Source organism: Drosophila gunungcola, assembly GCF_025200985.1.
Source record: "Drosophila gunungcola strain Sukarami chromosome X unlocalized genomic scaffold, Dgunungcola_SK_2 000050F, whole genome shotgun sequence".
Taxonomy (NCBI): domain Eukaryota; kingdom Metazoa; phylum Arthropoda; class Insecta; order Diptera; family Drosophilidae; genus Drosophila; species Drosophila gunungcola.
Window position 1 is genome coordinate 213,891 of NW_026453194.1, and position 23,838 is coordinate 237,728.

Consider the following 23,838-nt stretch of genomic DNA (forward strand, 5'->3'; position numbering starts at 1 on the left):
AAACATTCAAATATTTGAATCTAGCATTGTTTTTCAAAATCGGACGACTATATCATATAGCTCCCATAGAAACATTAATATATAAAAACATTTTGTTTAAAAATGAAACTTTTCTATTTTGTAATATAATTTTATTAAAATCGGAAAACGATATTATATAGCTGTCAAAGGAATTATTAATTAATTAAGCTGCAAATCATCATAACTTCAAAGATTTTAAATATATACGCAAGTAAATCATAATTTTAATGTTTTCAAGAATATTTAGGTTTTGCAAAAGCTACAAGGATATATGAACTTCGGCTTGCCGAAAATATTAATATTTTGACGAATTTTTGCATTTTTGATAAGGGTGGGAGTCATCAATTTTTTCGAAAATTTGAAAATATGAAAACAAATTTAACTGGGAACCCCATTTGATTGGGAATTTAATGACAAATTCACAAAGGTATGACATTCCATCTTTTGGCCATTACTTCTCAGCGTTTTGATAGAAAAACCGATTTTTAAAGTTTTTTTTGGGGTTTTGGAGACTTGTCAAAAAATCAAAAAACCTACAGAGTCCTTTCGTTGTAACTTGGCCAAAATTAGACGCATAGCCATAAGAGTGACCGTTTTGTAAAGCTGGCGACCTATACTACCCATCCACATTCGGTTTAGATAAATAAATTTTGTTTTGATGCAAAATCCGATTTTTAAAAATCAATATTTTGAATAAATTAATATTTTGACCAATTTTTGCATTTTTGATAAGGGTGGGGGTCATCAATTTTTTCGAAAATTTGAAAATAAAAAAAAATTTTAACTGGGAACGCCATTCGATTGGAAATTTAATGACGAATTCACCGAGGTATGACATTCCATCTTTTGGCCATTACTTCTCAGCGTTTTGATAGAAAAACCGATTTTTAAAGTTTTTTTTTGGGGTTTTGGAGACTTGTCAAAAAATCAAAAAATCCTATAGAGTCCTTTCGTTGTAACTTGGCCAAAATTAGACGTAAAGCCATAAGAGTGACTGTTTTGTAAAGCTGGCGACCTATACTACCCATCCACATTCGGTTTAGATAAATAAATTTTGTTTTGATGCAAAATCCGATTTTTAAAAATCAATATTTTGAATAAATTAATATTTTGACCAATTTTTGCATTTTTGATAAGGGTGGGGGTCATCAATTTTTTCGAAAATTTGAAAATAAAAAAAAATTTTAACTGGGAACGCCATTTGATTGGGAATTTAATGACGAATTCACCGAGGTATGACATTCCATCTTTTGGCCATTACTTCTCAGCGTTTTGATAGAAAAACCGATTTTTAAAGTTTTTTTTTGGGGTTTTGGAGACTTGACAAAAAATCAAAAAATCCTATAGAGTCCTTTCGTTGTAACTTGGCCAAAATTAGACGTAAAGCCATAAAAGTGACTGTTTTGTAAAGCTGGCGACCTATACTACCCATCCACATTCGGTTTAGATAAATAAATTTTGTTTTGATGCAAAAACCGATTTTTAAAAATCAATATTTTAAATAAATTAATATTTTGACCAATTTTTGCATTTTTGATAAGGGTGGGGGTCATCAATTTTTTCGAAAATTTGAAAATAAAAAAAAATTTTAACTGGGAACGCCATTTGATTGGAAATTTAATGACAAATTCACAAAGGTATGACATTCCATCTTTTGGCCATTACTTCTCAGCGTTTTGATAGAAAAACCGATTTTTAAAGTTTTTTTTGGGGTTTTGGAGACTTGTCAAAAAATCAAAAAAACCTACAGAGTCCTTTCGTTGTAACTTGGCCAAAATTAGACGTATAGCCATAAGAGTGACCGTTTTGTAAAGCTGGCGACCTATACTACCCATCCACATTCGGTTTAGATAAATACATTTTTTGACCAATTTTTGCATTTTTGATAAGGGTGGGGGTCATCAATTTTTTCGAAAATTTGAAAATAAAAAAAAATTTTAACTGGGAACGCCATTTGATTGGGAATTCAATGACGAATTCACCGAGGTATGACATTCCATCTTTTGGCCATTACTTCTCAGCGTTTTGATAGAAAAACCGATTTTTAAAGTTTTTTTTTGGGGTTTTGGAGACTTGTCAAAAAATCAAAAAATCCTATAGAGTCCTTTCGTTGTAACTTGGCCAAAATTAGACGTAAAGCCATAAGAGTGACTGTTTTGTAAAGCTGGCGACCTATACTACCCATCCACATTCGGTTTAGATAAATAAATTTTGTTTTGATGCAAAAACCGATTTTTAAAAATCAATATTTTGAATAAATTAATATTTTGACCAATTTTTGCATTTTTGATAAGGGTGGGGGTCATCAATTTTTTCGAAAATTTGAAAATAAAAAAAAATTTTAACTGGGAACGCCATTTGATTGGGAATTCAATGACGAATTCACCGAGGTATGACATTCCATCTTTTGGCCATTACTTCTCAGCGTTTTGATAGAAAAACCGATTTTTAAAGTTTTTTTTTGGGGTTTTGGAGACTTGTCAAAAAATCAAAAAATCCTATAGAGTCCTTTCGTTGTAACTTGGCCAAAATTAGACGTAAAGCCATAAAAGTGACTGTTTTGTAAAGCTGGCGACCTATACTACCCATCCACATTCGGTTTAGATAAATAAATTTTGTTTTGATGCAAAAACCGATTTTTAAAAATCAATATTTTGAATAAATTAATATTTTGACCAATTTTTGCATTTTTGATAAGGGTGGGGGTCATCAATTTTTTTGAAAATTTGAAAATAAAAAAAATTTTAACTGGGAACGCCATTTGATTGGAAATTTAATGACGAATTCACCGAGGTATGACATTCCATCTTTTGGCCATTACTTCTCAGCGTTTTGATAGAAAAACCGATTTTTAAAGTTTTTTTTTGGGGTTTTGGAGACTTGACAAAAAATCAAAAAATCCTATAGAGTCCTTTCGTTGTAACTTGGCCAAAATTAGACGTAAAGCCATAAAAGTGACTGTTTTGTAAAGCTGGCGACCTATACTACCCATCCACATTCGGTTTAGATAAATAAGTTTTGTTTTGATGCAAAAACCGTTTTTTAAAAATCAATATTTTGAATAAATTAATATTTTGACCAATTTTTGCATTTTTGATAAGGGTGGGGGTCATCAATTTTTTCGAAAATTTGAAAATAAAAAAAAATTTTAACTGGGAACGCCATTTGATTGGAAATTTAATGACAAATTTGAAAATAAAAAAAAATTTTAACTGGGAACGCCATTTGATTGGAAATTTAATGACGAATTCACCGAGGTATGACATTCCATCTTTTGGCCATTACTTCTCAGCGTTTTGATAGAAAAACCGATTTTTAAAGTTTTTTTTTGGGGTTTTGGAGACTTGACAAAAAATCAAAAAATCCTATAGAGTCCTTTCGTTGTAACTTGGCCAAAATTAGACGTAAAGCCATAAAAGTGACTGTTTTGTAAAGCTGGCGACCTATACTACCCATCCACATTCGGTTTAGATAAATAAATTTTGTTTTGATGCAAAAACCGATTTTTAAAAATCAATATTTTGAATAAATTAATATTTTGACCAATTTTTGCATTTTTGATAAGGGTGGGGGTCATTAATTTTTTCGAAAATTTGAAAATAAAAAAAATGTTAACTGGGAACGCCATTTGATTGGGAATTCAATGACGAATTCACCGAGGTATGACATTCCATCTTTTGGCCATTACTTCTCAGCGTTTTGATAGAAAAACCGATTTTTAAAGTTTTTTTTTGGGGTTTTGGAGACTTGTCAAAAAATCAAAAAATCCTATAGAGTCCTTTCGTTGTAACTTGGCCAAAATTAGACTAAAAGCCATAAGAGTGACTGTTTTGTAAAGCTGGCGACCTATACTACCCATCCACATTCGGTTTAGATAAATAAATTTTGTTTTGATGCAAAAACCGATTTTTAAAAATCAATATTTTGAATAAATTTATATTTTGACCAATTTTTGCATTTTTGATAAGGGTGGGGGTCATCAATTTTTTTGAAAATTTGAAAATAAAAAAAAATTTTAACTGGGAACGCCATTTGATTGGAAATTTAATGACGAATTCACCGAGGTATGACATTCCATCTTTTGGCCATTACTTCTCAGCGTTTTGATAGAAAAACCGATTTTTAAAGTTTTTTTTTGGGGTTTTGGAGACTTGACAAAAAATCAAAAATCCTATAGAGTCCTTTCGTTGTAACTTGGCCAAAATTAGACGTAAAGCCATAAAAGTGACTGTTTTGTAAAGCTGGCGACCTATACTACCCATCCACATTCGGTTTAGATAAATAAGTTTTGTTTTGATGCAAAAACCGTTTTTTAAAAATCAATATTTTGAATAAATTAATATTTTGACCAATTTTTGCATTTTTGATAAGGGTGGGGGTCATCAATTTTTTCGAAAATTTGAAAATAAAAAAAAATTTTAACTGGGAACGCCATTTGATTGGAAATTTAATGACAAATTTGAAAATAAAAAAAAATTTTAACTGGGAACGCCATTTGATTGGAAATTTAATGACGAATTCACCGAGGTATGACATTCCATCTTTTGGCCATTACTTCTCAGCGTTTTGATAGAAAAACCGATTTTTAAAGTTTTTTTTTGGGGTTTTGGAGACTTGACAAAAAATCAAAAAATCCTATAGAGTCCTTTCGTTGTAACTTGGCCAAAATTAGACGTAAAGCCATAAAAGTGACTGTTTTGTAAAGCTGGCGACCTATACTACCCATCCACATTCGGTTTAGATAAATAAATTTTGTTTTGATGCAAAAACCGATTTTTAAAAATCAATATTTTGAATAAATTAATATTTTGACCAATTTTTGCATTTTTGATAAGGGTGGGGGTCATTAATTTTTTCGAAAATTTGAAAATAAAAAAAAATGTTAACTGGGAACGCCATTTGATTGGGAATTCAATGACGAATTCACCGAGGTATGACATTCCATCTTTTGGCCATTACTTCTCAGCGTTTTGATAGAAAAACCGATTTTTAAAGTTTTTTTTTGGGGTTTTGGAGACTTGTCAAAAAATCAAAAAATCCTATAGAGTCCTTTCGTTGTAACTTGGCCAAAATTAGACGTAAAGCCATAAGAGTGACTGTTTTGTAAAGCTGGCGACCTATACTACCCATCCACATTCGGTTTAGATAAATAAATTTTGTTTTGATGCAAAAACCGATTTTTAAAAATCAATATTTTGAATAAATTTATATTTTGACCAATTTTTGCATTTTTGATAAGGGTGGGGGTCATCAATTTTTTTGAAAATTTGAAAATAAAAAAAAATTTTAACTGGGAACGCCATTTGATTGGAAATTTAATGACGAATTCACCGAGGTATGACATTCCATCTTTTGGCCATTACTTCTCAGCGTTTTGATAGAAAAACCGATTTTTAAAGTTTTTTTTTGGGGTTTTGGAGACTTGACAAAAAATCAAAAAATCCTATAGAGTCCTTTCGTTGTAACTTGGCCAAAATTAGACGTAAAGCCATAAAAGTGACTGTTTTGTAAAGCTGGCGACCTATACTACCCATCCACATTCGGTTTAGATAAATAAGTTTTGTTTTGATGCAAAAACCGTTTTTTAAAAATCAATATTTTGAATAAATTAATATTTTGACCAATTTTTGCATTTTTGATAAGGGTGGGGGTCATCAATTTTTTCGAAAATTTGAAAATAAAAAAATTTTAACTGGGAACGCCATTTGATTGGAAATTTAATGACAAATTCACAAAGGTATGACATTCCATCTTTTGGCCATTACTTCTCAGCGTTTTGATAGAAAAACCGATTTTTAAAGTTTTTTTTTGGGGTTTTGGAGACTTGTCAAAAAATCCTATAGAGTCCTTTCGTTGTAACTTGGCCAAAATTAGACGTAAAGCCATAAAAGTGACTGTTTTGTAAAGCTGGCGACCTATACTACCCATCCACATTCGGTTTAGATAAATAAATTTTGTTTTGATGCAAAAACCGATTTTTAAAAATCAATATTTTGAATAAATTAATATTTTGACCAATTTTTGCATTTTTGATAAGGGTGGGGGTCATTAATTTTTTCGAAAATTTGAAAATAAAAAAAATGTTAACTGGGAACGCCATTTGATTGGGAATTCAATGACGAATTCACCGAGGTATGACATTCCATCTTTTGGCCATTACTTCTCAGCGTTTTGATAGAAAAACCGATTTTTAAAGTTTTTTTTTGGGGTTTTGGAGACTTGTCAAAAATCAAAAAATCCTATAGAGTCCTTTCGTTGTAACTTGGCCAAAATTAGACGTAAAGCCATAAGAGTGACTGTTTTGTAAAGCTGGCGACCTATACTACCCATCCACATTCGGTTTAGATAAATAAATTTTGTTTTGATGCAAAAACCGATTTTTAAAAATCAATATTTTGAATAAATTAATATTTTGACCAATTTTTGCATTTTTGATAAGGGTGGGGGTCATCAATTTTTTTGAAAATTTGAAAATAAAAAAAGATTTAACTGGGAACGCCATTTGATTGGAAATTTAATGACGAATTCACCGAGGTATGACATTCCATCTTTTGGCCATTACTTCTCAGCGTTTTGATAGAAAAACCGATTTTTAAAGTTTTTTTTTGGGGTTTTGGAGACTTGACAAAAAATCAAAAAATCCTATAGAGTCCTTTCGTTGTAACTTGGCCAAAATTAGACGTAAAGCCATAAAAGTGACTGTTTTGTAAAGCTGGCGACCTATACTACCCATCCACATTCGGTTTAGATAAATAAGTTTTGTTTTGATGCAAAAACCGTTTTTTAAAAATCAATATTTTGACCAATTTTTGCATTTTTGATAAGGGTGGGGGTCATCAATTTTTTCGAAAATTTGAAAATAAAAAAAATTTTAACTGGGAACGCCATTTGATTGGAAATTTAATGACAAATTCACAAAGGTATGACATTCCATCTTTTGGCCATTACTTCTCAGCGTTTTGATAGAAAAACCGATTTTTAAAGTTTTTTTTTGGGGTTTTGGAGACTTGTCAAAAAATCAAAAAATCCTATAGAGTCCTTTCGTTGTAACTTGGCCAAAATTAGACGTAAAGCCATAAGAGTGACTGTTTTGTAAAGCTGGCGACCTATACTACCCATCCACATTCGGTTTAGATAAATAAATTTTGTTTTGATGCAAAAACCGATTTTTAAAAATCAATATTTTGAATAAATTAATATTTTGACCAATTTTTGCATTTTTGATAAGGGTGGGGGTCATCAATTTTTTTGAAAATTTGATTCAAAGTGAAAATATTTGGGTTGACCATGACTTTTCTGTGTGTGTAGCAAGTGTAGTAATACGTACAACTTAAATGACACACCTGGAGCGGACAGAACCGCAAATCTCGAATCATTCACACACGATTAGCAATCGCAGGGGCTGGCGGGGAATGGCGATTAGATTAGGGCGGAAAGCGGTTAGTCATGGTCGCAAATGAACTGCTCGCCGGCGTAATTGGCCAGGACAAACAAAGCAGAGCTATCAGAGCGACGGGAGCCGATAAATAGGCAGCACTTAGTGGACACTAAAATGTGGCCCTGCCCCAGACAACACTTTGCTCTGCCCACTGATCGCATCGCCACCGAATCTGACTCTGAATTCGAACTCGAATTCGAATCCCTTCATCTGGAATTAAGAGCCGCAGGACCATGGGACTACTGCTGCCTCAGGAATCATCCGCTTACGGACACATTCATGTGGCTTCTGCGGGATTCCTCAAAACATAAATGAGAATTTTCACAGCATTTGCATATGAATGATTCACACGGCCATGCATAACAAAAGGCCACGGTCGGATGGCTGAGTGGGCGGACGAAGCGGACGGAGCGAACAAATAAATAAGTATAAAATGATGGGCGGCGAGCGCCTCCCCTGGCGAAGCTGTGAACTGGAAGCGGACTGGAGCTTCTGTTTTTAGGAGCATATATAGGTGACACCCCTTGGGCCCGGCCAACACGTCCTCATCAAATATGAAAAGGCAGGGAAAATTTCGCCCAAAAGAAAAAGGAGGAAAACCGGAAAGGAAGGCGAACTGAAATGAAATAAAAACCTGCATAGGTCTGCATAAACTGGGTTCAGCTCGAAAGGGCCGAGGCAAGCACAAAAAGCGGTGCCTTGCCTTATAATAGCTGGCTGGACAGGGTGCCCACAGACACCTGACCTCCGACTTTCCCGCTCGGCTTGGTTACTTTGTTGTTGCTTATTTAGTTTTTATTTTTTTTTTTTTTTGTTTTGTTTTTTGTTTAAAAAGAAAGCCTCTCATACAAACTTTTCATAACACGCACGCACTGTCAAAAATACAACAAAAAAAAAACAACAAAAAAAACAGGCACAAAATGAGGGGAGAACCGGAATTCAAACCTTGAATCTGGTGAATTTTCTTTCAGCACGAAACTGACGCTCGGGGAATTTGGAAAAAAAATTTGATTTAAATTTCGAATTTCGAATTTGAACTTGAATTTAAATTTGAGTTAATTTGGAGTGTTTAATTGGTTGGCGATGATGCCTCAGATTTTAGATCTGATTCTGACGGTGATGCGGATACTGATACTGCTCCACTTTTCCTCGACACTTTTCTGGTGCTCGGTTCACGGCAAACGTAACCGACTATGGCTGAACAGGAACTGAGTCGTCTTGTCAGAGGACACGTTATTTTAAATCGGCCAGCGCACTGTTGCTTCTCTGTTAACTTGGCCGTTTACCGTTTTGGCCAGCTGTTGACAACAGACGGACCTGTTACTGGCCCTCCGAAAGCTTTTCCGAAAAGCTCTCGTCGATGTATAATTCTCACAGTTCTTACAGTTCTCACAGCAGCCATGATTTCGGATAGTTTTCTTCAAAAATTTCGGATCATAAGTACAACATATACGACGCTGAACTTAACTTAACTTAACTCTAATAATTATTTTTCTGTGTCATATCTATCGGTAGACAGAAAAATTGAAAAACGAGCTATTATTTAAGAAGTTATAGGGTTATGAAGTCCTCTGCCGATGCTCGGCCGCTGCTCTGCCGGTAATCGCAGCAGTAGAGTAACAGAACGAAAGAACTGTTAGCGGGGGGTGGGGGTGCTGCACGCTCTTAGCTTCTAGTGTTGGCCAAGCAGTTCGACAGTTGGCGCTACCTATACCACTGGTTTACAAATTGAAATCGATGAAATCCTCCTGAGATCAAACTTGGTGCAGATCGACTCCCTGATTAAAAAAATTAATTTTCGCCCGTTTTTAATTTTATTAGCATTATATTTATATTTTGCCTTTACAATCGCCATCTGACAGAATATGAGCCAGATTAAAAGGGCGCAAGAAATAGTTGGGTGATTTTGCACCAAAAGGGTAATGATTATGACACTTGGGGCATCAGTCAGTATGTCACAGAAGCGCTTGCCAACGATGCTTCTGCGGCAGAGCTTGATTATGTCCGGGTTGTTTCGCCAAAGGCGGCGGAACGAGTTGAAGAGCCGCAGAAAGGTGCGATGTCAACAGGAAGACGTTGGCTTGAAGAGAATTGAGTGAATTCCATATGCTGGGCAAAACAAAGGCATAAATCAGTTTGTAAATCAGTGTGATGAAAATTTCGGGAATGGAAAATAATAGCAAAGCATTATTAATTGGAAATGGCTTCAAGATTTTGCCTTGATGATCAGTACACTATTGGTTTCTTCGAACCATTTGTCACAGCAGTTCACCCATTCATCTCAAGTCACCTGCAAAACATGGTTTTCTAACACTTCAACTGCTTCTTCGGTGCTCGCAAACCGTTAGCCCCACAGTTTGCATTTTGTGATCGGGAACAAGGAAAATTCATTGACAGTTGGTTTTACGTATTTCTCCGATGAAATCCAGCTAACAAATGGTCGTCCGAATTAGCCATTCGTTGTTTCTCAAAAGCAAAAGTGGACAAATGCTTCTGGCACAAACAACTAAGCTCATTTTGACTACTGAAATAAATATAAGCTTAACCTTGTCGCACTAGTATAGTGAATATATAAATTAAAATAATTTAAATTAAATTTAATAAATTAAATTAAGCTTCTCTCAGGATATATATAGTATAGAGTACAGAATCATATCTTAAAAAGTTTGAATGTGTGAGTATCCTTCAGATGGACTCAGTCTGCGGTGTCCAACGCTGCGTATGCTCGATAACTCAATGCTGAGCACGCCCCCTTTAACTCCGGCCAGGGAATAAATATGTTTTTGGCAACTTGCAGCCGGGCAATAAATCATCATCATTGACAATGGGCCGCTACATCATCTCCGCCAGCAGGTTGCCCAAAAAACGTTAAAAGTGAAAACATTAAGCATATAAACTTTGATGGTTCTATTACTCTTTTCTCCAGCGTGCGTCTTTAGCGGACTTGTGAATCCCACCTTGGAGGAATCCGCCTCCCGGAGTTACACATCCGTGGACATGGTCGCGTCCGGTTTGATGGCCCTGGGATAGCGCAGCTTGTCCCGACATTATGGCCGCAGTCGTTAAACTCCGGCGCTACTTTGTGACCGTTTTATGAAGCCAGCTTGAAGTCACAGGACATGAACAACAACATCAACCTGGACAGTCAGGACATCCAGTTCAATCCATGAACCTTGGGCACTCAGCATACTGACATTTGGGAAGTGGGCGCCCGCGGAAATTATGATCACACATCAACCTTAAACCTTGGCCTAAATATGAGTAAAATCCTAATTTATTAGATAAATTAAATAAATTAAAGTGCCACAAAGACAGGGCACATATATTTGAGAACATTTCTTCGCCCTCAATATGTCCAGAGCAAAACACTGGATAGGATTTAAAAAAAAAACACGGCAGGGATTTCAGTGCAATTTGTAAACTTTGAGAAATGAACAATGCGATTCTTCATAAATCCACATCAATATACATCAATATCAATTGGATTTAAAAACAACAGAACAGAAATGTTGTGAAACGTGAAAAGTTTATAAATAACAGGAAAAAAAAAGAGCAAACGTCGGCCGAAACTTATATACTCTAGCTTTAACAGAAATTAATAGCTATTGATTGCAATGTTCAATGTTTAAAAACAATAATTTAATGTAATTAATCAATTCCTTTATAAAACAGCCGTTCGATATTATAAAATAATATGTTTGTTTTTCAAACAAAAAAGCCTAAAAACGAAAATTAATTGTATCGCTGATTCTTAAAGATAGTACATTAACATTAACATTGAGTATCTAAGCATTAACATTTTAATTTGACTAGTTTTGTAATGCCAATAAGTTATAACACCCTCTGCAAGGGTATACCAATAAACATCACGTAGGAGACACCAAATTATACCTGTTTTTTTTTTGCCATAGGCTTGGATCCTGACGAAAGCCGTTGCACTTTGCATTGTTGAATATCAGATTTTATTGGTGAAACACGTGCTATTTAATAATCAGCATCCATGTTAATCAATGCCGCCAATTGGATTAAAGCTACCAATTAAAGCAATGGCAACTTTAATCAATATCCTGTTTGGTACATTGCTCATGTTATTTTTGGAATTCGAATTTTTATTTTTACTTACCAGCCCTTTTTAAATTGCCCAGCTAAAACACAAAGGGAAATATAATTGGCATTTCATGATTTGGTCAACACGGGTGGCCTCCATTGCATTCAAAGTCAAAAGCGGCAGGACAATAGAAATTCAAAACTAGATGAAAAGCAGGACATGCAGGGCATTTGTGTTCGTGATGAGAGGTGGAAGGAATATGTCTGTAGTTCACAGCTAATTAATTCACCGGCAGTTCAAAACTCCTGCCAGCGAAACCCACTTTTGTTTGCGCCCACGAGCCACAAGTTGTGAAAACAGTTTATTTTCTTGCCTTTTTTTTTTGTCTTTTCATGCACAGTCGGAGCGTGCTAGCTTACGCTTTATTTATGCTCAATCAAGGCGGTTGCACAACACACGCATATTTCAAATAATATTTATTTGTTTTGGGTATGAGTGGTTGGTTGGCTTTGTTTCGATGTTGGCCAGTTCAAAAACTTTACAGCACATTCCGTCGCTATGCAATGCAATAAATCATGACCAGGTCCAGGGACATTTCAATTGCGTTTATTTTGCTTATTTTGCTTATTTTGCTCTGCCAATCTATCCAGTTGTTGTTCCTACCAAATCAAGACTAGCAGGACCTCAGTGGGAGAAATGGAAGGGTGACATGGATGACAAACAAATTCAATTTTGGCAATGTAAATCAAGAGCTGTTTAGGGGGCAAGCTGCGATGATGTCAGGTAAGGGGCATGAAATTAAAAGCACGAGGCCCCAGACAAATTCAATCGAAAACAAGAAAGTCTTTGGCATTCATGGTGCTGATTTATTTATGACATCTATACCGAACATAAAAATTATTCACTTCTTTTTCATTTATGCATGTATTAAAGCACAAAGTGTACAATTAAATAGCATCTTCAAGATGGAAATACTAACCAAGCCATTACACTCGCCCATAATTTGCAGCATGATGAGCCGTAAATGCTGTGAGCCCCATGGCGTATACGTAATTAAGTGCGTATGAAATGGTGTTTCAAAGAGTGGGAAACAGCTGGCAATTAAGGTGCATCGGGCGTGAAACGCGGTGCACGGTGTATGATGCTGGGTGGTTGAAGTTGTAGTTGTAGTTGTAGTTGTAGTTGTAGTTGTAGTTGTTGTTTCCAACACGGCAGCCCAGTGTTGCGTGTACCCAAGACCTTTGCATGCAGCAGGGATTAACTTAGCTCCGCCGGATTCCTCATCCTCCATCCAGATTTGGCCATCATCAATCACGGATCGAATAGGAAATCGTTACGGCCAAGGAATACGGGTGCTGGGCTGACTTAAAACGCAAAATAAAATTCTGTGCACCGATATCGCTTGCAATCTGCTCGACTTTCCCCGGACTCCAATCCCCACCTGGCCTTTATTAGTTACCAGCTAAAAGTAGCTCAAGTTGCAAAATCCGATGGGTTGCAATGGATGGCGGTGGGTGGTATGACGTCTGAGCTCTACCTTTATCCCAACTAATTTCCCTCTTGCTGGCTGTTTTTCCTGGTATTGCCTAGATTGCTTGGATCGTTATAAAAATACAAAGAAATGAAGTTAGCAAATTAAACACAAACGAAGATAAACAGATACATTTACATTAACAAATATTATTTATTGAATTTTAGAATGTTAAGTTTAACTGCTTCAAAAAATACCTTATAAGCATTACCAGCATTGAGTAACTCACTGAGTTAAGAAGTTTATAAAATGTATCGTTATGATGTTTATAAATGTTGAGCCACTATTTTTTTTTTGTTGGTCAATCGACCGTACATTTTGCAAGTAAAAAGCTTGTTGCTGGGTTGTTTGCCAATGTGTTCTTGATAATATCAATCCTATTTGCTGAGCTCTTCTTAAACTGCTTTGTCACCAGACACATCTGCCTAAAAAGCTGCCTCCTTTGGATCCGTTTTTCCCCAGCGTTCTTCGTTTTCAGGCATTAAAGGAGCGCAACATCATGATGTACGACACGGCGGAGCGGACAATCTGCAATGAAAGTGACACAAAACAGACGTACACAGAAAACAATTGTGTTCAATTTTGATCGATTAAATATTGATTAACTCTTATTTTGTAAATCACGCAAGAAGATAAATACGATATACGACGTATGTATATAGGTATGTATGCATATGTTTGTGTGTTAATTTTTTGAATATAAACATGTAACCATTAAAATTTATACTCCAAAAAAATATGTATATATATTTCAATCTGGTTAATCTTTGCTTATCTATCAGCAGGAAATATTCAATACTTAATTTTATTTCAAATACATCAATACAATATTTTATTGTCAGGAGCAAGAAAAGCTCATTCAAAGCCGATTACAGTGAAATGTTTGTGTTTTTAATAGCAGATGTTGAACGCAATACCATTGAAAGCAACACCAAGGATAACTGCTTTAAAATACAAATAATAATAAAAATAATAATGGCCTACAATTGGATTTAAGTGAATAACTGGAACAAATGTTATAAGTAGGAGTAAGATTTAGGTGAATAATTGGCTCTTTAATCAAATTGAGTAGTGCATATATATAAGCTAACCCTTGTGGCACTGAATTATATTATAAAAAAAATATATTAAACAAAATTATCATAGGACTCCAAAACTAAAGCAAAAAGGCTTTAAACTGCAATAAATCAAATACTTGTTGCCTACTTTTCAGGGCCACATTCTCAATCAGCTTTTACCGGAATAGAAGGGGGCTTAAACCCCCTTTGCCAACGTCACTGCTCATAACTAGACGTTGGATTATGTGTTAGGCCATATTGTTAACATTGGATTCTTTGCGATAATTGATTGCACACGAATTTGGTTCATAAAATCATAATAAGGTTAAGCTTAAAAATAACTATAGTTGGATGTGAAATAACTGTGTTAATGCATAGATCATTTGGAACTTAAGGTTTAAAATATGAATGCACATAAAATCCGAAAGGTACACAGAAAAAAAAATGATAGTATCAATTTGATATTCACAGGTCAACAAACACGTATTATTTTTGCCATTAAACAACGTAAAATTGATATAGAAAAATGCTCTATTCGAAGATATCAAAGTGATACGCCAAGTATAAAGATGTTACACGGAATGATACACAGATTAATCAAAATGATTATTATTTCTCATCAGTTTTTTTTTTCCTGTGTCTCGCTGTGTCTCGATTTTGCTGACTGCCCTTTTGGGGCACGTGAAAATCCAGCTGGCATTCCAGTTGGCATTCCAACTGCCACTCACCGCCGAGAAGGTGGCCATGCTGGCCTCGAAGAAGTAGCCATTCATCTGGCAAGGTCGTTGGGCGCGCATGGCGGCGATGAGGAGCGCCCGCTTGGTGGGTGGCGCGAAGGCCGTCCAGTTGCTCTCGTACAGTCCGTTGCCGAAGTCCAGGCTGGCACTGTTGATGTTCTCGCCGCACTTCGAGTAGATGAACAGCGCGATGAGCAGCGAGCACACGAAGGCGACGAAGTAGAGGCTCTGCGGATTGGGGAACAAGTCGGCCACCTGGAACCCAATGAAGCAGATCTGCAGGGCCGACACGAAGAACTGCAGAAAGATCAGTGGGCGGTACATGTCGGCGATGTTGTCGGCGATCTGGAGGCCCTTCTGGTGCAGCAGCAGCACCTGGATGAGGCCCTCCAGCTCCTCCTTTCCGCCCACCGCCGGCAGGCGGATCATCCGGTGCTTAGCGATCTTGAAAATGGCGCAAACGTTGTACGTGAAAAAGAAGAGCAGTGTGTCCACGCAGAGCGCCATGGTTACCTGGTCGAAAGACCAAAAGGTACACGTATATACATTCAAATCGAACAGCTCACAATACCTACATATGCTAAAATAACAAATCGGTGCCAAAATAATTGAATTTTCTTTTTTCTCTTCTCTTACCAAAATCATCCTATCACGGTTTTAAGTTAAGTTTAAAATATGTAAATATTACGATACTTTGAATTTTGGTATAGGTAATATTAGGTTTTTACAAGTAAAAATCCAATGTTTTCTACATTAATTAAATTGTTTTTATATTATATTTTCAAACAAAAACCCCTTTAAACGAGTTAAAAATGTACAAAATTAATTCATATTTTTTGTGTGGAAAAAAAAAACACGCTTAAAAACAGAAATACATTTTTTTGATCTATCTGAAGATGGATTAACAAAGCCAACAAGCTATTTAACTCAAAAATCCGCCATGAGAGCATTGTTTTGGCCAAGTTCATATATGTTTTTATTCCTAAAATTAATGCAATTTTCCTAAAATTAACGAAATTATCTTTCTAAATTTAGATCTACACATGTATTACAACTTAAGCCTTATAGACTTAAAACACAAGACACTTACAGCACTATAGCTGGCCATCACGTTCCACAGATAGGTGGGCACGTACCACACGACCACCTGGAGATCATACGGATACACCCCGTTGTGGGGCAGCTCCAGGTGAATCTCGTCGCCGCGAATCAGGGATATCACGATGCCCACGAAGGGCTTGATGGCCGCAAAGATCCCCGCCAGGCCGAAGCAGCGGGTGTACGTCAGGCTGAGCATCTGGTCGCTCTGGTTCTCCGCCTCCACGATCTGCCTCGCATCCGGCCACACACTGATTTCTGTTGGGTCAGCACAGTTTTTATTATTAAAGAAATACCTCAAATAAACCCATATTTCTCTTATTATTAATGTTAATTTGAATTCAAAAAGACAATCACATTGATTCCACATTATATACAACTACTATATTTTAATTGTTGTTTATTTTTTTTAATTTTTTCGATCGTTCCTTGTTATCATAATTTTCAAGTAGTAAACTATAACTATATCTCGGAGGTTATTCGTATCAATTTAAAAACAACAAATAGGTATACCTATTTAAAATTTATTATTCTGATTATTCCTTTGGGTAGCTATATGATATAGTCCTACGATATGGCTTGTTTCGACTTATATGCATATTAAGTAATATAATTATATACTGCCTAAAGTAAAAAGAAGAGTTTTGGAAAAGTTTTAGCCAGATAACTTTAAAACTGATAGATTTGCGTGGAAACGGACGCACGGACAGACGGACGGACAGACGGACGGACAGACGGATAAGCAGACGAACGGATGGACGGACAGCCAGACAGATGAACAGACAGACGAACACATTACATATGCTCAATAGCCGTTGACAGCCCAAGAATCGCAGTTCTGCCAAACTTTCATATCTGGAGGATTTTTTCCATTTAGTTTTGTAGGCCAGTGTAATTTAATAGTCCGTGGGACACTAAGCCCAGTCCATCCCAACCAATCCCAACCCACACTCACCCTTGTCGAGGATGCCCCTGATGCGGTAGATCAGCCCGACGAACTCCTTGCGGTGGTAGCAGAACAGCAGGAACTTGACCAGGGTGAGCATGCTGGCGAAGGTGGAGCCGAGCGTGTCGGAGAGCAGGCTCACCTGGGTGATGTACTCATGGGCGGCGAAGAGCATGGGAACCATGAACATCAACAGAGGGCCCATGGTGACGAAGGTGAGCAGCGGACGATCGTTGGCCCTCGTGGGACTCCACAGGTCGATGCCCATGCAGCGGTACACGAGGATTTGGACGCGCAAGGATTGGCCCTGGTCCTCCCGATCTCTATTTAGATTCCTAACTCGATTTCTTCCCTGCACGTGGTTGCTCATCTTGAACAGTCGGATTGTACAGCCGCGTCCTAAATGTCGTTTGGCTTTTATAGGCGCTGGGCCAGGGGCGTGGCCGTTGCTGTCATGTCAAAGATACAGTCAAACTTCTAACTTGGCCATCCAAATTGCCCTAAGGTTTCGCCAGAAAACATATAACCACCAGTTCACAGAATAAAATATATCAAACAAAAACGTCTCTTAACGATGAAAAAAATAACGTGACGAACGCACAAAATTTCTGATAATAAATTTTGTGACGAAAAATTATTAAGCATTAAAAACAACAAAAAAACAAATTTACCTCATTTGCTATTTTCCTAAACTTCAGGCTATTTTGACAATTGTTTGGGCAATTTTTTGGGCTATAAATTAAAAAAAAAAAAAGAACAAAATTAAAAATTGTAGTTTACGTATGATGGACTGTATGATTTTTTTTTTTTTGTTTTTGAAAGGATTTGTACTCCGTTTAGTGGGTTAAATGGGTGTGGACTTGGGTGGAATTCGAGTGCATTTATGGCACTAATTACACGATTTTTTTCGCCCTTCGCTGCATTCCATTTAATGTCGACCCTTTCTTTTGCTCTTCTTGACAATGCAATGGCAGCCTTTAGTTCCCAGGAAGTGCATTATATTTTTAATGAGTCTGCGTTCATTTGAGCCACATGACCCAGCGACAACTGGTGGGGCGCCTATTTTAAGCCCCTTAATTAGATGCGAATTTACAAAGGTGCCTTTGACATTTGATAAGTAACCCGCAATTTGCAGTTACAAGAATTTCAAGATGAATGTGTTATCGCTGGCTAGTTTAAATTGCTGTTGCTTTTCGTCATTAATTGGCTACATTGCAATTTATATTAGACAAGAACAAGTTAATTGGAAAAAAGCCAGAAATCCAAATGAAAGTCCAAAAGAATTAAAAAAAAAAAATTAAAAATTAGAGACAAACATTTTTGTGTCATTTATTTTCATATTTTATTCGCCCCGCTGCATCAAAAATATGCCTTTGTAAATAAAAAGCTTTGTGTATTTCTTAAGTTGAATTCTTAATAATTTTTCGTCACAAAATTCAATATCAGAAATTTTCTGCGTCGAAGGTGCGATCGTCACGTTTTTTTTTACCTCATTAAGCGGTATTTTCGATTGATAGAACATTAAACTTAAAAACATTAAGAACACTTTGTACTCAAAAGTTACGTTCTGTTTTGAGCACGTTTTTCAGCTGAGAACGTCAAATTTCTCTCTGTGTGGATGAATGCGTAGAGCGTTTGCAGGCACAATTGGAAGCCCAGTTGGACACAGGCTTCTTCTTTGGTGGCCAATCTAAATCCGGGACCCATCCACGCTTTTTTGCAGAGCAATCAGTCCAAGATAGAGATAAACCTTCTGAAAACCGTAATGTCCAAGGTGGACACCTTTCTGGAGCTGGCCGATGTGCAGCTCATCATGTCCAGCAGTCATCCGAACTGCAAGCAGATCTATGGACAGGGTTCTGTTCCCATATATATTGTATCTATAAAGCAATCTGCATATGGCTGTGAAGTAAACGAATACCGATAAAATTATGCAATACATCGAGTTAGATCGGCGTGTGGCATCTATATATATATATATATATATATACATATATATATAAGATTTTCGCACACGAATACACTAATAGACATAGTCGTTTATTTGATGCTAAACTAAACTATTACTACAATTGTGACTATCTAGTCAGTGGTGGGCTCTCGGAGAAGTTTCTGGGTAAGGTTGGCAAAGAATGAAGGGAAATCATTGTTGGTCAGATATTGATGAATGGGCGGACAAACGGTTTGCGAGTAGGACGAGTCCAGCACAGACAACCGGCGCGATCTGTAGAGGGTGATGTCCAGATACTCATCCGGGTGCTTGGCAAACCGGCTGGCAATGCTGCAAACAAGAACGGGAATGTTGAGTTTGAAAACGAGACTGATGGAGGATAGAGTTGTGGACTAATGCACCCACCGATAGCTGCTTCTGCCGCCAATGCAATCGATTTTGTAGCCCAAAAGCCAATAGCACACATTGCGGTACGCGTTCTGGGCCGCCTTCAGGTCATCCTTCTCAGTTTTTAGCTGCTTCAGATCGGCCAGCAACTTCTTGTTGCTCTGCTTCAGGTACTCCATCGAGTTATTGCTGTCCTCAGGCGCGTCGGCAGCGGGATTTTCCTCCAAATTCAGCACCTTGAAGTTCTTCACTTGGGCTTCAAGGCGATCCATCATCGCCAGCTCCAGATCCTCTTTGCGGCGTCGCAGACGATCGTTCTCCAACCGCAGTGTGTCCATTTCCTTTCGTACACTATCGTAGCCAGCGCCGAAGGGTGCCGCCGGGACTGCCTGCTGTCGCAGGTCCTCAATTTGGCTCTCCTGCAGATCACACATCTTCTTGTAGTCGGCGACGGTGCGTTCGAGAGTATTCACGCGGATCCGCACCTGCACGTCTTGCGTCGAGTCCATCACACTGATGTAGCTCATTCTCATGTCCTTCTCGAAGTTCTTCATTAGGTGCTTGCTTACGTCACGCTCCTGGGAGACTATCATCAGCTTGCGCTGCAGTTGCTCCTCGTAGTTTGTGTGCCGTTTCAGTTCGATGTTCATATCCTCGATGTTCTTCAAGTATAGGGCGCACTTGACCTCCAAGTCACTCACAGTTTCCTGAACAATGCAATGTACATGGAATTGGAATGAACAATGCTGATTGAGCGGTTATTGAGTGGCGAACACCTTACCTGCAAATGCTTGCGAACGGATTCGGAGGAGCCCTTCTCTGCCACGTGAATGAGGTCCTGCTGGAGCAGTGTCTCGATGCGCCCGCGCAGAGCCATCGGGCTGGCCATAGTGTTGGCCAGGCAGTGATCCTGGGCCACCTGCGCCCACTCCACGATCTCCTGCTCGGCATGAGTTAGTTTCACCTGGAGCGAAGCAGCCTCGGCACGCACACCATCATCCCGTTCCAGCCGCTCCTTGTAGTCGTTCACCTGCTCCTCCAGCAGCAGTTTATCGCCAATCAATGTGTGTAGATTCTTGTTGCTCTTGCGCAGGCGCTCTACTTCCGCCCGCAAGTACGGTACACTGGCCAGAGTCTCCTGGGCGACCTTGGTCACCTCCTTCCAGTCGTTGTACGATTGAATCTCGTACTCCAGTTCCTTGATGCGCTCGTTGGCCACCCTCAGGCTTTGCTCCTGCATCTCGAAGTTGTTGCGCAGCGCCACGTGTCCGGAAACCTGCTCTCTCAACTCCGCGTTCCATTGGCGCAGGCGCTCCGCGTCGTGACGCATCGACTGCAGTTCGATGGCACAGCGATGGGCCATCTGGCGAAACTTGCTCATCTCATTGTTGGTGAGCAACTGGGCATCGCGGTGGGCCGCCTCCTGTTCACGCTCCTCCTTCTGCCAGTTGGCCTTGTCCCTTTCGTTCTTCAACTTCACTTCGGCCAACTCGGCGGTGGCCTGTCTGGCCGCAAACTTGTGGGCCAACTCGCGGGCTCGCAGCGTCTGGTACTCCTCCTGCAGCTCCACGTACCTCTTGCCGGTGGAATCACACTGCGCCTTTAGGGCCGCGCTCTTGCTCTCCGCCAGCATTAGGGCCTCCTGGTGCTCCCGGTTCATCTGATCGATTTCATCGCGCAGCTTGATGACCAGTGCCTTGCTCTCGATCAGCTCGACGCGCAGTTTGATGGTGGTCTGCGAGGAGCGTTCCTGCGGCACTGGCTCGGCGGAGGACCTAGTGGCGTTCAGGCTGCCTAACGGCGATTCCCACTCCAGGCGACGCCTCTTGGACGCTGCCAGAGAAGACATTCATTAGCTTTTTGAGGACTTTTTCTTCCGCAGAAGAAGAAACATTGGGAAACACTTACACGCCACGTGGTCGTTGCCAGCGGAAGTCGAAAGATTGTTAAGGTGCTTGCTGTTCGGTGTTTCGCCCATTTCAAGTCAAGTTTCGGTTTACTCTGCTTTCGGTTTATTAATTTTGTTAAATAATTTATGATTTTGTTTTGGCGTTGTAAAATCTGTAAGAAATGATGCACAGTTTTGTGGCTGCTTGTTTTACCCAGAATGACAAGTCATGATTTTTAACAGGACTGCGAACCACTCCGGAGTTGAACCACTCCGAACCGAAGCGGTTCAGATTTTTTTAACGAACCGAACCATTAATTTTTGACTATTTTGGGTTAATTGGGAACAATTCGTTTCGTTTTTGCCTTCCCAAAGTTTTTTGTTTCATTTAATCGTTCCAAGAATGTCAAATCATGTTTTTTATCAGGACTGTGAACCACTGCGGAGTTGAACCACTCCGAACCGAAGCGGTTCAGTTTTTTTAGCTTTTGACTATTTCGAGTTAATTGGGAACAATTCGTTTCGTTTTTGCCTTCCCAATATCCCAATAGGTTTCGTTTCATTTAATCGTTTTAAAAAACGCAATTTGTATTTAAATTTCTTAAAGAAAAGATTCTGCCGGTTGGACAAGTCCACTTCTTCAAACTGGCGACTTTTCCTGCAGAAATGGAAAACCAAAAGTTCGCGGCTTTTTCATTTATAATCAGTGTTGGGAAATAGAGCTGGGAAACTTTCGATAGTGGCCCATTCGATATTTTCGATGTTTTGGGAGACAAAAATTCGATACTATCGGTAGTATCGTTTCTTGTATGGTTCTTTATATAAATTAAAATTATAAGCAATCTCGATTGTGTATATCACATTTTATATACAATAATACATAAAACTACCATACCATAAAAATGTATGTTATAGCAAAACTAAATACAATTTTGACTTTCGCAAGTGGAAAGTTTTACCTCTGCTAATGAATTATCCTTTGAAGTTGAGCTTTGATGGATGATATGGTAATCACCCGATCCATTAATTTTTCGTTGGATTTTCGCATACTGATTACAACTAATTGACTGCGCGTGTACTTCGCATTGAAGAATACGGAGTTTAGTCGTTGTTGCAGAAAAGTGTGTGCGCTTGTGTGAACAAGCTTTAAAATAAGTGTGAAATTTCGTTCGCCACAAGTTGGCAGGCCCAGCATGTCAGAAAACAAAACGAGACGTTTACCAACACTCTTCCCAGTTGTATAACCTCCGCCGCAAATATTTTTACAGGCAACTGCAGCAGCTCGAATTCCGTGCAATTAAACCTTAAAGTGAGTGGGGGGTAATCAAAAAGGGAACATCTCCAAGGATTTAACCTAATCAATACTCTTTTACCCGCAGAAATGGCTGGCGAAGGCGAGAAACTGACCGGCATGTCGAAAATCTTTAATGGCACCACCATGGCCGGCCGTGCCAATGTGAGTAGTTGTTCTGTTTTTCCGCCTAAATCCCCGCCTTCGTAATCCTAATCCGGATGTTATGCCACCATCGTCTGCAGGTTGCCAAGGCCACGTACGCCGTGATGGGACTACTGATCGCCTACCAGGTGCTGAAGCCCAAGAAGAAGTAGGGCGCTCCTCATTCGCATCCGCATTATGTTCACGAAGATCTGGACACCGGGGATGCCAGCACCGCTGGACTCTGGATCAGACGCCTCAAGTTTGCCGGGGCGGGTTTATTTTATGTGTAGTGCAAGACCTTGAAGGAATAAATAAGCTGAGAATGTAACACACTGAACCCCGAAGTGCATTATGTAACGATCCTTGGTTCCATGGCATCTTTATTCGGGCTCCATTGCAAATGAGGCACTTATCATTTGGAAACAGACACTGTTTTGTGGGGCAGTTCCCTGCCTAGTTGTGTTGCCCTTAGACATATAGATATTGCCTCCAAACATCTGCAACAAATTAAATTCAGCTTATTAACATATTTTGGTCACAGAAATGTTCCCAAATCAAAAACAGATTTAAATATTTCAGTCTTCTCCTTGTTAAGGTTGAATATGTGTCGCTCAAATTATTAGTTATTGGTTATTCAAATCCGAGAATAAATAAATTTGTTCCTATCTTAAAACTTGGAATTAGATTAGAAATGGGAAAATTTAATTAGGATAAGTCCAAGTTGAAAGGGCTGGTTCTATCGAATCTATAAAGTTCATTCACATCCTACCATCCACGCTTATGTTGTATTAAATTGTGGATCTCCCACAGAAGAAAGAAGGATCCCAAATCACCCAAAATACTTCATTGTTTGTTCTGTCTGGATTAGATGTAAAAAATTAACACCCAATCGACCACCGGTACATAATTATTCTGAAAATTGAAATTAATATTAATATTTGCAATTCGCATACTTGCAAAATAGCAACAAAGATGGAATACAAACCGGTATATAAAATCTAAACATGTCCATAGAATTTTGCCAAGCAAAATTGCAAAGATAGAAAATATAAGTCGATGAATGGAAAAATCAGTAGTTTTCAATAGTCAATGAATGTGTCTTTCAAACTGCGGGTTTTGATTCACTTTTTGTTTTTGGTTTTCTGTTTTTAATATTTTATTTAAAGTTTTTATTTCATTTCAAACTTGCTTTAAATTTCCTCTTTTTCGTGGGTAGGGACTTTTTTGAGAGGGCGGGGCGGGGTCGGAGCATTCGCTGCCCCAGTTTATCGAAATTTCAGTATTACTAAAAATTAAT

At 38.2% G+C, this 23,838-nt stretch overlaps 4 protein-coding genes across 8 annotated transcripts in view; 1 reads left to right on the forward strand and 3 right to left on the reverse strand.

Moving 5' to 3' along the window:
• Positions 1–8,649, reverse strand: part of LOC128261070 (uncharacterized) — a 58,664-nt gene extending 50,015 nt beyond the window's left edge. For all 4 annotated transcript variants that reach the window (XM_052994511.1, XM_052994513.1, XM_052994510.1 and 1 more), the window contains exon 1: positions 8,405–8,649. The gene's annotated coding sequence lies outside the window, so the exon portion shown is untranslated. The remainder of the gene's footprint in view (positions 1–8,404) is intronic.
• A 4,635-nt stretch (positions 8,650–13,284) lies between these two features.
• On the reverse strand, positions 13,285–17,308 carry LOC128261087 (odorant receptor 9a). The gene is made up of 4 exons (XM_052994540.1): positions 16,887–17,308; positions 15,924–16,189; positions 14,825–15,346; positions 13,285–13,566 (listed from the first exon to the last, which is right to left on the reverse strand). Exons 1-4 carry the CDS (start codon positions 17,245–17,247, stop codon positions 13,513–13,515), a joined length of 1,203 nt encoding a protein of 400 aa, XP_052850500.1. The 5' UTR covers positions 17,248–17,308; the 3' UTR covers positions 13,285–13,512.
• Positions 17,309–18,892: 1,584 nt separating this feature from the next.
• LOC128261074 (mitotic spindle assembly checkpoint protein MAD1-like) lies at positions 18,893–22,080 on the reverse strand. Of its 2 annotated transcripts, XM_052994519.1 has the most exons (5): positions 22,063–22,080; positions 21,124–21,276; positions 19,997–21,048; positions 19,234–19,922; positions 18,893–19,158 (listed from the first exon to the last, which is right to left on the reverse strand). In XM_052994519.1, exons 2-5 carry the CDS (start codon positions 21,191–21,193, stop codon positions 18,960–18,962), a joined length of 2,010 nt encoding a protein of 669 aa, XP_052850479.1. In that variant the 5' UTR covers positions 21,194–21,276; positions 22,063–22,080; the 3' UTR covers positions 18,893–18,959. The 2 variants fall into 2 exon arrangements, with proteins under 2 accessions (XP_052850479.1, XP_052850478.1); XM_052994518.1 differs by lacking the exon at positions 22,063–22,080 and having other exon boundaries at positions 21,124–21,429.
• Positions 22,081–22,261: 181 nt separating this feature from the next.
• On the forward strand, positions 22,262–22,878 carry LOC128261097 (uncharacterized). The gene is made up of 3 exons (XM_052994552.1): positions 22,262–22,412; positions 22,483–22,559; positions 22,640–22,878. Exons 2-3 carry the CDS (start codon positions 22,485–22,487, stop codon positions 22,709–22,711), a joined length of 147 nt encoding a protein of 48 aa, XP_052850512.1. The 5' UTR covers positions 22,262–22,412; positions 22,483–22,484; the 3' UTR covers positions 22,712–22,878.
• Positions 22,879–23,838: the final 960 nt, after the last annotated feature.

What these genes read in the sequence shown, in the direction of transcription:
- LOC128261087 (XM_052994540.1), bottom strand. Translation starts at nt 17,247, where the DNA reads ATGAGCAACCACGTGCAGGGAAGAAATCGAGTTAGGAATCTAAATAGA. An exon ending in CAGGGGCATCCTCGACAAGG is followed by an intron (nt 16,190 to 16,886) that starts GTGAGTGTGGGT and finishes CTGACCCAACAG; the next exon opens with AAATCAGTGTGTGGCCGGAT. An exon ending in GCATGGCCACCTTCTCGGCG is followed by an intron (nt 13,567 to 14,824) that starts GTGAGTGGCAGT and finishes CTTTCATTGCAG; the next exon opens with ATTGTCCGCTCCGCCGTGTC.
- LOC128261074 (XM_052994519.1), bottom strand. Translation starts at nt 21,193, where the DNA reads ATGGGCGAAACACCGAACAGCAAGCACCTTAACAATCTTTCGACTTCC. An exon ending in TGGCAACGACCACGTGGCGT is followed by an intron (nt 21,049 to 21,123) that starts GTAAGTGTTTCC and finishes CTTCTCTGGCAG; the next exon opens with CGTCCAAGAGGCGTCGCCTG. An exon ending in CCGTTCGCAAGCATTTGCAG is followed by an intron (nt 19,923 to 19,996) that starts GTAAGGTGTTCG and finishes TGCATTGTTCAG; the next exon opens with GAAACTGTGAGTGACTTGGA.
- LOC128261097 (XM_052994552.1), top strand. Translation starts at nt 22,485, where the DNA reads ATGGCTGGCGAAGGCGAGAAACTGACCGGCATGTCGAAAATCTTTAAT. An exon ending in CCATGGCCGGCCGTGCCAAT is followed by an intron (nt 22,560 to 22,639) that starts GTGAGTAGTTGT and finishes CATCGTCTGCAG; the next exon opens with GTTGCCAAGGCCACGTACGC.